Raw genomic sequence first — 14158 nt, forward strand, 5'->3', positions numbered from 1 at the left:
TTCCAAGGGAAGCCAGGTATCCTGGCTGCCCAGCCACTGCCTTTATCCACCAGCTTGACTCTTTCAGATCATCTTCTCAAATTATCCATAGGAGATTTATCCACATACTCAATAAGAAAAATATTTCTAATTATATCCAACCATTCTTAATATGAATGAGAATTATGCGGGGACGCTAGATTGCCAAGAGGTATTTTGCCAAACAATTCCTTTTGACTTAAGAAAGAAGAGGCAGCTGCATTGTTTCCATAGCTATCCATATAAAAGAGCCCTTGGAATGAGGCTGACTCGTCCTGCTTTAAAAAGCTCCAAGGTAAGTGGGAGCAGGACCGGCCTTTCAAGAGGGACACTGGTCACACTGCCCAGTGTCAGCAGCAGCTGCTAGTTCTGGTACTGCTCCTTCTGGAACTGCACATTTTACCTCTATGAATTTTGTTACTTCTGTTTACAATAGCAAGTAATGCCATAAATGGGATTTTTTTCCCCCTCTTTTTGGTCAACTAATCAAGTGCTTTTCCCTTTTCTTTTATAGAACTGTCTCACTCCCAGGCTACATCTTCTCACTTGCTAACAAGGTAAGATTTGGACTAACCAGTTCCTGGAGGAGAATGCAAGAGTCTCTGGGATGGATTTCTGTCACTTAGCAACCTTTCAGAAAGTGCTTGTCTCAGTAAATACCCTCTAACAACTGTGCTTCAGGAAAGGGGTGAGAAAGGGAGACCTGTCCTTTCAGGACAATGCACACATCCTCATTTACGGCTCATTGGTGGGGTGACATTTGAGCAGGGGAATCGCTTTGAATAAATATATTGTCTGTGCAGGAAAAAAAGAGTCTACCCTCAGATTCCCTGGCTAAAAATCTCAAATTTGATAAAAATGTATCCTGCTGTTAGAATTCATTTAGTAAACATAATATCCAACAATGTAAAATGGAAGACAATCCTTCCTTTAAACTTCTTAAAGCCCTTGTAAAAAGTCGCCTTACACAATGCTGAGTGCTGTGACATTTTTCTTATATATAATAGAGGTATTAATCTGCCCTCCCACTACTTACTACATTTCTAAAGGGAGAGACTAGGAGAGATGATTCAAATGAGTTTCAAGTAATTTGATCATGTAATGACTGCGGTAGAATTATTTGCCAAACCTTTCATTCTACTGATACCACTGGCAATCTACAGATCACATAACGGAGCGAACAGGGCCTGCGTGCTTCAAAGGAAAATTTGGAATAGTAAAGGGAGCCCTTAGATGTAGAAGAATGAGGTTAACGTTGGCTACTGTTTTTATCCTTAATTAGTTTAAGGGGGTTAAACTGATGAACTGTATTTAATATGCAAAAAATTATGTCAGAGAAACTATACTAAGCACCTAACCTAAAAGAAAAAAAAGGTAAACAAAATTATAATCTCCAATAAGCCACTGAACTTGAACAAATCTGGCTGAACAGGTAAAGGAGGAAATAAAGTTCTTCTACATTACATTCAAGACATGGAATTTTGTGACATGATAAGACATGACATCTTATATACAAATGGTAGCCTGAACGATTTCAAATTACTTTCTCAGTCATCATTTAAACCTCTTTTTCGAAGTATCTTCACCATATATCATGGGCTGTGAATTTGGAGAGGCAGAATTTATAATCCCTATTCTAAAGATGGAGTCACTTAGGCTCAAAAAAATCAAATGACATACCCAAGGTCACAAGCTACTTGACAGCAGCACTGGACTGTAACTCAGTTCCCAATGAGAATGTGAGTCTTGGAGGATGAAATAAGACAATGGATGCAAAGCCCTAAATACGGTATTGGGTACACAGACACCACCTGATGCATTTTCGTTCTTGTGATTATGTTTGTCTCAGTAACTATAGTATGGTGAACAGTAGACCTGTCTAGTGGAATTTCCAACTGGGCCTATGAAATACAATAAATATTAAGATTTATTGGTATACATGGCAATCCAGACTCTCTAATGTGAAAGTTTTATCTCCTTTAGGACCTCTGAGTTCAGCAGCCATGAGTGCAGACTCAGAATTGGCTGTTTTTGGGGAGGCTGCTCCTTTCCTCCGAAAGTCTGAAAAGGAGCGCATTGAGGCCCAGAATAGGCCCTTTGATGCCAAAACATCTGTCTTTGTGGCGGAGCCCAAAGAATCCTTTGTCAAAGGGACCATCCAGAGCAGAGAAGGAGGAAAAGTGACGGTGAAGACTGAGGGAGGAGCGGTGAGTAGAATCCCAGGAGCTTCCCACATTTTACTGACTTTTGTTGTTGTTGTTTGGTCACTCAATTAATGTAAACGGTTATCTTTCCTGTTTATCAGACTCTGACAGTGAAGGATGATCAGGTCTTCCCCATGAACCCTCCCAAATATGACAAGATCGAGGACATGGCCATGATGACTCATCTGCATGAGCCTGCTGTGCTGTACAACCTCAAAGAGCGTTATGCAGCCTGGATGATCTACGTGAGTGTCCCCTGCCAGTGCTCTGTATAATCATCCTCATGTACCCTACCATCCCGCTTCTTCCACTGAGCATAAACAGGTCACAGGTAGTGACCCATTTCACTTTCATTGTAGCATAACTAGTTGAAAGGCTTCATGATTGCTATTGTAAAGCACAGCTCAACAGCCAGCACTTCCTTGTTTTCCCATCCAAAGCTGGGGAAGGCCACTGTCCATGTTGACTGGGTTTGCCCAGAAACCCTTCAACAGGCATTTGAGCAGTCACTGCTTATATTTCAATCACAGGTAATTTTCCCCATTCCTTTTCCCCACTCCAGCCGCAGAATCATCCAGAGTGAAAAGATAAACATGTTTTAACACTTTAAACTATTTTAATTTTTTTTTTTTTTTGAGACAGCGTCTCGCTCTGTGTCCCAGGCTGGAGTGCAGTGGTGCGATCTCAGCTCACTGTAACCTCTGCCTCGTGGGTTCAAGCGATTCTTGTGCCTCAGCCTCCAGAGTAGCTGGGATTACAGGCATGTGCCACCATGCCTGGCTATTTTTTTTTTTTTTTTTTTTTTTTTATCAGAGACAGAGTTTCACTATGTTGCCCAGACTGGTCTCGAACTCCTGGGCTCAAATGATCCGCGTGCCTTGGCCTCCCAAAGTGCTGGGATTACAGGCATGAGCCATCATGCCTGGCCTAAAATGTTTTTTTTTTTTTGAAAAAAACAAATTTCATTCATTTTCACTCCCCTGAAATAACAGCAATTTGTATCTGTGTGTTCTGGTCCCTTCTATCTGGAATGTCACCTCCTCGACGAAATCTCTCCCACTTCCCCAAGCAGTGAGATGTTCTGTCCTTTCATTTCTGTCCCTACCTTAACACTGACCATGCTTCCCCTTGATCATTCATTTACATGACTGTCTCCTACATATACTGGGGATTCCTCAAGGGACATCATCTCATTTATCTGGTCTCATTTATACTGTCTGGCAAAGGCCTGCACATAATAAACATGCAGTAAATATTTTTAAATCAAATTTATTATATTATATTCATATTTTTGCATAGTTTAGCCAGTGCTGTTATTTAGCTAGGCAACACCTATGCAAGTGTACCTAGAGTTGATGGTCAGCATCCAGTCTAACTAGTTGGTGCCTGTCTTGAACCAATTGTCAAAGATTTTTTAAATCCCCCTATTGTAATCATCATGTATATATATATATATCATTTCGTGTCCTGTTTCCTTATAACTTAAAAACATTTTGTAAATATTTCCTGAGTGTCGCTGTATACTTTCATGTTTACTTTTTTAAATGCCTGCATCAAATTGTCTTAGAAGATTTACCATAGTTCACCTAACCATTCCCTTACTGTTGGCCACTTAGCTTATGTCCAAATTTATGTTCTCATAAATTTGAATTGTCTTAATGCTGCAAAGAAAATATAAACCATTTCCATAAAACAATAAAAGTTTCATAGCACATGTGTTTAATAACATGTATTTCTTCTTCTGCTATGTACAAATCACTGTGAAAAGCCCTGAGGAGAGCAATAAGAAAGCTGAATTGTAGTCACTTCCCTCAGGATTCTGCTATAACAGTGTTGAACTTGCCAACTAGTTTTCACGCTGATGCCTTGAAGAAATAAGAGTGCTCACTTAAAGTGCTCCTTTTTGTTAAAATTCAATTAATTTCCAGACCAGCCTGGGCAACAAAGTGAGACTTTAGCTCTACAAAAAGCACATACAAAATTAGCTGGGCATGGTGATGGATGCCTGTAGTACCAGCTACTTGGAAGGGTGAGGTGGGAGGATTGCTTGAGCCCAGGAGATTGGGGCTGCAGTGAGCTGAGGTAGCACCACTGCACTCCAGCCTGGGTGACAGAGCAAGACCCTGTCTCAAAAAAACATTCAATTAATAAGTTAATTGCACAAATAACAGGAAAGGTCTTTGGGTACTTATTCTTTCTTTTTCCTTCTCATAGACCTATTCAGGTCTCTTCTGTGTCACTGTCAACCCCTACAAGTGGCTGCCAGTGTACAAGCCCGAGGTAGTGGCTGCCTACCGAGGCAAAAAGCGCCAGGAGGCCCCACCCCACATCTTCTCCATCTCTGACAACGCCTATCAGTTCATGCTGACTGGTGAGTGAGCTGAATGCTTTGCAAGTGCATAAACCTTTAGAGCAGAACCATAGGAGAAAGAGACTCGAGGCAATCTCAACACATTCTTTGAGATCATCCCTTTTAGTTGAGGCTGGTGTATTTATGAAGGAGAAGGTCCAGGAAGGGGAGAAAGGCTGATTTGTAATCCATAATATTACATAATTGCTAATGATCTCTTAAACTTTGAAAAGGTCAACAGAGGCTGGCCATGGTTAGTTAGTATACTTCTGAATGACTCAGAAACTCAAATAAATTTGAGCAAAAATACAAATATTTCTGTGTATGTATACACACACACACACACACACACTCATGCACACACAATCACACAAACTGTGTCTCCGTTACTATGAGCCAAAAAACGGAAGAGTAAAACTTGTCTCTGTAGTTTTAGCCTCAGCATCCTCAATTGTGACAGATTAAACAGTCTCTCTGTATGAAGGATGGCACAATGCTATCGCCCTTTGCCCAGAACCAAACTGAACAGGCTCCAGATTTAAGGTGCATTTGGTATTAAGACAGGTAGATGTTGAATCTGCTTCCTACAATATTGTCTTGGCTAGACCAATCTAAACTACTTGTGGCACCATGAGAAGGGGCTTAGAGAATTCCTGTTCAGACAGTAAAACATCAAAACAAAATTTTACCTTTTCCTAAAAATATGACCGAAGCCGTATTTCTAAAGCTATCACCTTTACTGTACTTAGTCCTTTTCACACACTAAAAATATCTCTAATGCTCATTCTTCATTACGTCTTGCACCCATAATATATACATCCCTAACTTAAATCATCATCTAAACCCAACCAAAGAGCCAAGTCTACTTTCGGTGTTTATTTAGTGATAGAGTATTAAAAAGAAAAAGTCTGGTGCTTCAGGAATACACAGCCACGTGGTCATCACTTATAGAGTGGCATTCAAACATTTTCCTTCATCTTAGAATTTTTTTCCTCAAAGGAAATATTTCTTGGAAGATTTGAATATAAAACTGATAAAAGTAGTGGTGTTCTGTTTAAATGGGTGGATGTGTGCTAAAGTTGGGGAGGGAGAAAGTGGTAGGTCTAGAGCCTGCCAAGCCCTAAAGGTTGCAAAGTCCAGACTGAATAATACTAAGTTCATTCCATTTTACTTTACTTATCATTTACAAATATGTAAGAAAACAGTATTAAATGTCTATAATTTCTTTTGTAGACCGAGAGAATCAGTCAATCCTGATCACGTAAGTAGATTTTATGCTTTCTTTACATGGCTGTGATAGCTGCTAGCTTTGAGACCACATCTGATTGAGTTTTGATTTGACAGCGGAGAATCTGGTGCAGGGAAGACTGTGAACACCAAGCGTGTCATCCAGTACTTTGCAACAATTGCAGTTACTGGGGATAAGAAGAAGGAAGAAGTTACTTCTGGCAAAATGCAGGTGAGTCTGATTGTCACAGTCAGAATCCAGCCTCTGTCGGGACTCTCAGGTGGGAAATTCCCAAGCCCCAGATGCAAGGACTGCTCTTGCCTTTGCAGGGGACTCTGGAAGATCAAATCATCAGTGCCAACCCCCTACTGGAGGCCTTTGGCAACGCCAAGACCGTGAGGAATGACAACTCCTCTCGCTTTGTAAGTCTCTTGGACACGCTAATAGATGCTGTTCGCTGGTCAAAATTTATGAGATGTTTGTAATTACATTCTCTGAACCTTTTTCATTCCCATTCTATTACATCATCGTTCTTTCCTTTTCCTCTGAGCATGGAATAACATGGATCAAACCCCATCTTGAAGGATATATGGCGTTTTTCCCTTATCTGTCACGATCTACACTTATTCACAATTTTAAAATTTTTATTTTTAATTTACAAATAATAATTGTACTTATGAAATACAATGTGACGTTTTGATATATGTTATGTGTACATTATGGAATGACTGACATGCTAATTAACGTATCCATAACTTCACATACTTAATAAATATTTACAATTTTTAAATCAAAGATAAAACTCTTCTACTTATAAAATAGGAGATACACCTTTTTCTACCTGATACAAATACTCTCTGAATTGATTTAATATTAAAGTACCAGCATCAAATGTTTTGAATTTCTCAAAGATTTAATATTATATAAAAACAAGGTAGTAATATTAGCTTTTATTTCAAGGGTAAATTCATCAGAATCCACTTTGGCACTACTGGAAAATTGGCATCTGCTGATATTGAAACATGTAAGTGTTCAGATATCTTTAAAATCATTTCTGATTCGTATGATCTAAAAAACTGACCAAAAATCAAATTCACATGTCACATGAATTTTTACAATTTTCTTATTTGTTATTTGTTTCCTTCCAGATCTGCTAGAGAAGTCTAGAGTTGTTTTCCAGCTTAAGGCTGAGAGAAGTTATCATATTTTTTATCAGATTACTTCGAATAAGAAACCAGAACTAATTGGTAAGAAATGTCATAATTCTTTTCCAGAATTACTGCATCAGTACCTATCAATGCATAGTCCAACCTAGTATTCTATGACTGAATTTTGTCAAGTTTATGTGCCTTTTTATTTTTTAAATAGCTTTGTGAGTTTGGCAAAAATTTGTATGTGCTCATTAGAAAAATTCAAAGGAAAGCAAAAGGAAACCTGAAAATAACATCTCTAATTCCTACTACTATGAAATAACCACCATGAACACTTGGATGAATATCTCTCTAGTCATTTTCTGTATACATATCTCTACATATAGATACATACATACAATTTTCATTACTGAAATCATGGTTACATGCTCTCCTGTAATCTACTTTTTTACTGAGCAATTATGTATCATAGCTTTTTCCATGTCACTAAATATAGCTCCACATCATTATTTCCAATGGTTGCATAGTGTTCTATTCTAGAAATAAGCACAATTTACTTAACCATACCCTCTTTACAGATAGATTATTTCCAGTTCTGGATTGTATATAATCAACACTATAGTGATACAACTTTTCCCATTATGTAATTATCCTCTTTGGATTACAATAGTTTTGTTTGTTTGTTGAGATGGAGTCTCACTTTGTTGCCCAGGCCAGAGTGCAATGGCGCAATCTCAGCTCATGGCAACCTCCACCTCCCAGCTTCAAGTGATTCTCCCTGCCCTAGCCTCCCAAGTAGCTGGGATTACAGACATGCACCACCATGCCTGGCTAATATTTGTGTTTTAGTAGAGATGGGTTTTCACCATGTTGTCCAGGCTGGTCTTGAACTCCTGACCTCAGGTGATCCACCTACCTTGGCCTCCCAAAGTGATGGGATTATGGGCATGAGACACTGTAACCAGCCATTTTTTTTTAAATAAGGATTTATAAAAGCACCATGACATCAACTTCAAGGTGTTCGCGATGGTGCCTAATATCCTTTAAACCCCTCTCCAGTGCCCGTCAGTCATCAACCAAACATCATGTGATATCGGGGGAACCCGCCCCTGATAATTCAACGTTATTTCACATAGGTTCTTTTCTATTTCCTAAGTGTTGGCCGGTCTGAGAAATAAAGGGAAAGAGTACAAAAGAGAGAAATTTTAAAGCTGGGTATCTGGGGGAGACACCACACGTTGGCAGATTCCGTGATGCCCCCCAAGCCACAAAACCAGCAAGTTTTTATGAGTGATTTTCAAAGGGGAGGGAGTGTATGAATAGGGTGTGGGTCACAGAGATCACATGCTTCACAGGGTAATAAAATATCACAAGGCAAATGGAGGCAGGGCGAGATCACAGGACCGGGGCAAAATTAAAATTGCTAATAAAGTTTTGGGCACGCATTATCATTGATAACATCTTATCAGGAGGCAGGGTTTGAGAGCAGACAACCGGTCTGACTAAAATTTACTAGGCGGGATTTCCTCGTCCTAATAGGCCTGGGAGCGCTAAAGGAGACCAGGCTTATTTCAACTCTTATCTGCAGCTGTAAAAGACAAACATTCCCAGAGCAGCCATTTTAGAGAACTCCTCCTAGGAATGCATACTCTTTCTCAGGGCTGTTCCTTGCTGAGAAAAAGAATTCAGAGATATTTCTCCTATTTGTTTTTGAAAGAAGAGAAATATGGCTGTGTTCCACCCGGCTCTCAGGCAGCCAGACCTAATGGTTATCTCCCTTGTTCCCTGAACATTGCTGTTATCCTGTTCTTTTTTCAAGGTGCCCAGATTTCATATTTTTAAACACACATGCTTTACAAACAATTTGTGCAGTTAATGCAATCATCACAGGGTCATGAGGCAACACGCATCCTCAGCTTATGAAGATGATGGGATTAAGAGATTAAAGACAGGCATAGGAAATCACAAGAGTATTGATTGGGGAAGTGATAAATGTCCACAAAATCGTCACAATTTATGTTCAGAGAATGCAGTAAAGACAGGGGTAAGAAATTATAAAAGTATTAATTTGGGGAACTAATAAATGTCCATGAAATCTTCACAATTTATGTTCTTCTGCCATGGCTTCAGCCGGTCCCTCTGTTTGGGGTCCCTGAGTTCCCATAATATAGTGCCTCACAATTTGTCTAGAAATCTCTTGTTTTAATGAAGAAGATAATTATGCTTATCTTTGTTCTGTTCCCTGTACTTAGAAATGCTTCTGATTACCACAAACCCTTATGATTACCCATTTGTCAGTCAAGGGGAGATCAGTGTGGCCAGCATCGATGATCAGGAAGAACTGATGGCCACAGATGTAAGTAGAACGCAAGAAAATTGGAATTATTATGGTGGGTCAGAGTAATGGTGATCCAGATAAATATTCAGTGTCTAGTGGAAATGGCAAAGGAAGATTCCAGGATGCAAATGGACATGCCCCTTGGAGTCAAATAAAAAGAGTATGATGTGCCCCTATAGCATTTTACTTACCCCTTACATTCTTCCAAAGATCTATCATTTCTGAAAATTTCTAAACTATTTTTTTTTTTTTTGCAATTGACTTGCATTAGATTCCTACCATCTCTCAATATAACAAGTTCCTTAGATTTACTATCCTTGTTCTCTGTTCTAAGTTCCCGTTTTGAATCTTCAGAGGGTATGCACCTATAATTCTAATGCTCTGTGCTGGCCTTTGGTTGACCAACTCTCTATATACCCAATCTAAGGGGTTCTTTGTCTCCCATTAGTATTGGTAGTTTCCTCAGGCCAGCAATGGGAATGTGCAGTATTAACAGTAAGCGTGTAGATCACAACCTAACAGCTATCCTATTGGTTATATTGACAGAGTGCTATTGATATTTTGGGCTTTACTAATGAAGAAAAGGTCTCCATTTACAAGCTCACGGGGGCTGTGATGCATTATGGGAACCTGAAATTTAAGCAAAAGCAGCGTGAGGAGCAAGCAGAGCCAGATGGCACAGAAGGTATCAACTAAGTCACCCCCATGATTTTGCATTTGTTTGAAAATCACATTCTTAACTTGTTACCCAGGAATTTTCCTAGGGAAGGTAAATTCACTTTTAAGAATTAAGTTTTAAAGTATCTGTATACCTAAATAATGTGCAATGGGAAACATAAGCACTAGGTAGATGTTTCCTATAATTATTGAAGTTCTTTAGGGCAAACTACCCCGTAATCAAAAACTTGAACTTAATGAACAAATGGGTGAGGATACTCAGAAAGAGATATTTGAAACACTGCACAGAATACTTGTAGTTTAAAAAATATTTTTAAGGAAGTGGGTTTCTTTGGGCCACAATAACATTGTTCCTCTTTCTTCTTTTTAGTTGCTGACAAGGCGGCCTACCTCCAGAGTCTGAACTCTGCAGATCTGCTCAAAGCTCTCTGCTACCCCAGGGTCAAGGTCGGCAATGAGTACGTCACCAAAGGCCAGACTGTAGAACAGGTAGGTGCATAATTCAAATTAACTGCCAGGGATGAAAACATTTTCACAGGCCTCTAATAACTTTGAGAGTTATAATTTTGTCTTTTAAGGTGACCAATGCAGTAGGTGCTCTGGCCAAAGCCGTCTACGAGAAGATGTTCCTGTGGATGGTCACCCGCATCAACCAGCAGCTGGACACCAAGCAGCCCAGGCAGTACTTCATCGGGGTCTTGGACATTGCTGGTTTTGAGATTTTTGATGTGAGTCTGTAGCTGGTTGGTGAGAGGATTTTACAGTAAGGCAATGGAAATATCTATATGAAGGAATTAGTGAAGACTATGACCTTTTCTTACCACTGTCGAAATTATTTTAAGCCTTAAAAGAGTGTAACTGGGCAGTTATTGTAGTACCAATTCCACTTCTATAAAAAACGACAATGCACTTAATAAGGACTCCCCAACTTGTTATATGATACAAAGAGAGTTCTGAATTAGCTTAGTATAGTGGGATTGAAGGTCTATTTTAAGAAATACTTAGAGACAATAAGAGCTGAGAAACGTTAATAATTTAGAGTCAGCAGTAACAAATGCAATTAGCTTTTAAGACTCATTAGTATGATATCATGAAATAAAAATTCATATTTGATTACAAAATATATTTTTCTTGATTATAGTTTTCAAGAAGTTTATTTTTTTTTCTAATTATACAAGCAAAACTTAGGGCATTGCAGAGGATATAGAAGGTCCCAAGGAAAAAGATTCCACATAATTCTACTATTTATATATAATGTTAACATTTTGGTGATTTTTTTTGTTTTGTTTTGTTTTGAGACGGAGTCTCACTCTGTCACCCAGGCTGGAGTGCAGTGGCGTGATCTCGGCTCACTGCAAGCTCCGCCTCCTGGGTTCATGCCATTCTCCTGCCTCAGCCTCCCGAGTAGCTGGGACTACAGGCGCCTGCCACCACACCTGGCTAATTTTTTTGTATTTTTTTTTAGTAGAGACGAGGTTTCACCATGTTAGCCAGAATGGTCTCGATCTTCTGACCTCATGATCCACCCGCCTTGGCCTCCCAAAGTGCTGTTCGGGGAATTTTTAAAAATACAAATGTATATTGTCATACTTTATATAATACTTGGTATCTTGATCTTTTTTTTTCATTTCACATTAAAGAATAACAGGGGTGGCAAATTATTGTTCACTTGCCATGCTGACCATGTGATTGCCACGCAAGATAGACTCCTCCCAGCCAGCTTCTCATGGGTTGCAAGTTGGCTCCTAAATGAGTCAACAGAAAACTGTAAACCTTCTGGAAAATGTAGAAGATAATGGGAATAAACACAGGATGATTACGTAGGTACTCAGGAAAATACCTGAATAAACTTAAGCAAATGCAGGAAAAGAATATCATAATGGTAGGATTTTCTACAAAATGACAGCAGAAAAATAGTAGCTTCCACATGCCCTCAAACCTTCCATACTTTTCACCTTTTATTTCAAAGTCTCTTTAACCCAGTGATTTTAACATCTGTAATATAAAGGCTCTTGGACACATTTTTAAAATGGAAAAGTTCTGTATTTTAAAAAATACTCAATTTGCTTAAGAGAGAAGTAAACATATCTATTTACTTAGTTCAACAGCCTGGAGCAGCTGTGCATCAACTTCACCAATGAGAAACTGCAACAGTTTTTCAACCACCACATGTTCGTGCTGGAGCAGGAGGAGTACAAGAAGGAAGGCATCGAGTGGACGTTCATCGACTTCGGGATGGACCTGGCTGCCTGCATCGAGCTCATCGAGAAGGTTGGTTTTGCATTTCCAAAACCATATTTTGTGGCAACTATATTATTCACTGCTTTTTATTTTAATTCTATAGACAGAAAAAAAAATAGAAGTACAATTTTGTGTTGTGATCTGCTTTTTAGCCTATGGGCATCTTCTCCATCCTGGAAGAGGAGTGCATGTTCCCTAAGGCAACAGACACCTCCTTCAAGAACAAGCTGTATGACCAGCACCTGGGCAAGTCTGCCAACTTCCAGAAGCCCAAGGTGGTCAAAGGCAAGGCTGAGGCCCACTTCTCTCTGATTCACTATGCTGGCGTTGTGGACTACAACATTACTGGCTGGCTGGAGAAGAACAAGGACCCCCTGAATGAGACCGTGGTTGGACTGTACCAGAAGTCTGCAATGAAAACTCTAGCTCACCTCTTCTCTGGGGCTCAAACTGCTGAAGGAGGTAATGCTCAAATGTTAATAATACTCTCTAGGTATTACAAAATGTGATGTTAAATTGAAGCTAGTGATCTCTTAGGCCTGGCAGAAGGGTTGCAGACCAAGCCCCTAGTTCCTCCAAGTATTGAATAGATAGGCAGCCTTGTAATTACACATCTGTGGCTCACTCCACTACTGACAGGAGCCCTATTGCAGAGTCAGAGAGGATTATCAGGCTCTCAATGAATGAAAAGCCTCAGCTTCTACGATTCTCTCCTACTTCTTCTTCCACATCTGCAGGATCTATAGAGTATCTGAGGGTATAAATCTTAGGCAACAGAGTGACAAACTTCCACCTCTCAGTACTAGCTTCTGTTGATGATTTTTGAAGTTAGCTCCCCACATGTCCTAATATTAGGGAATCCCTCTCTATACGGTCAGGTGAATATCCCTGGCCTCATTTCCCACTGGAGAAAGAATCACAGATAAGTGGCTGCAAACTTAGTTGAAAAATAAGATTCATTCAGGCTCAATCAGAGAGGCCAGCTGGGTAGAAAAAAGGCTCCACTCGATGAACACAGAAATCAGCAAATAGGCAAGAAATAGCCCTGCCAATTCAAAACTGTATTTCTTTTCTTCCTTTTTCTTCAGAGGGAGCTGGTGGAGGGGCCAAGAAAGGTGGTAAGAAGAAGGGCTCTTCTTTCCAGACAGTGTCTGCCCTTTTCAGAGTAAGGAAGAAATTGTTTTTGACATTCTCCAATTACTTTGGGATTTTTTTTTTTACATGGGTCTGTTTTTCTGAACTTCTATTTTTGTTGTAAGGATATATTTATCTATTCATATACTAATATCACGTTACATTTATTAAAATTACTTTGTAATATGCTTTGACATATCGCTGGGCAAAATTCACCTCATCTTTTCTTTTTTTAAATTTATTTTTTATTTCAATAGGTTTTGGGGAACAGGTGGTGTTGGGTTACATGCATAAGTTCTTTAGTGGTGATTTCTGAGATTTTGGTGCACCCATCAACAGAGCAGTGTACACTGTACCCAATGTATAAAATTTGCTTTTAAAAGTACAAGATCATTCCATGAGTAGTTTAGAAAGGAACTGATAGTAACTAGTGACTCTGTTGATCTAACTTTGGAAAGAAGGGATTTAAATTACTCAGAAATTATTAGTTCACTTTTCATGCTAAGTCAAATAATAAGAAATATTTTATAGAAAATTTTATAGACCATAATACTCTGCCATTCATAATCTAGCTGAGCCATGAAAAAGAGCAATGACATGAACTCAGAGAGACTAAAAGACATCAGTATGGCTAATGAACTCATGAATTCTAGCAGCAAATCTGCAGTGCAGCTAATATAGTATCCTTGCTCTTAATCGAGTCAATTTTCAATTATAATTGGTAGGATTGCTCCCCTGTAGATAATCTCTATCCCCTAAAAATTGATAGAGCTGGAAAAGAGGAGCTGTATTATAAGGAAAATGTCCAAATGTGGT

The 14158-nt window shown here is 39.2% G+C and overlaps 1 protein-coding gene across 3 annotated transcripts in view; it reads left to right on the forward strand.

The window, feature by feature from the left end:
* The first annotated feature begins 290 nt into the window (after positions 1-290).
* LOC100599179 (myosin-2) overlaps positions 291-14158 on the forward strand; it is a 28727-nt gene continuing 14859 nt past the window's right edge. Inside the window, exons 1-17 of one of the 3 annotated variants that reach the window (XM_003274681.3) lie at positions 291-313; positions 533-575; positions 2002-2225; positions 2324-2467; positions 4437-4593; positions 5806-5833; positions 5917-6031; positions 6130-6222; positions 6761-6824; positions 6949-7047; positions 9204-9307; positions 9836-9974; positions 10338-10456; positions 10546-10695; positions 12068-12238; positions 12361-12670; positions 13297-13373. In XM_003274681.3, the coding sequence (XP_003274729.1) occupies positions 2022-2225; positions 2324-2467; positions 4437-4593; positions 5806-5833; positions 5917-6031; positions 6130-6222; positions 6761-6824; positions 6949-7047; positions 9204-9307; positions 9836-9974; positions 10338-10456; positions 10546-10695; positions 12068-12238; positions 12361-12670; positions 13297-13373 (1974 nt within the window). In that variant the 5' untranslated portion in view covers positions 291-313; positions 533-575; positions 2002-2021. The other 2 variants (XM_003274682.2, XM_030800524.1) reach the window with 2 other exon arrangements.

This window comes from Nomascus leucogenys, chromosome 19 (genome assembly GCF_006542625.1).
Source record: "Nomascus leucogenys isolate Asia chromosome 19, Asia_NLE_v1, whole genome shotgun sequence".
In the NCBI taxonomy this organism is placed as follows: Eukaryota; Metazoa; Chordata; class Mammalia; order Primates; family Hylobatidae; genus Nomascus; species Nomascus leucogenys.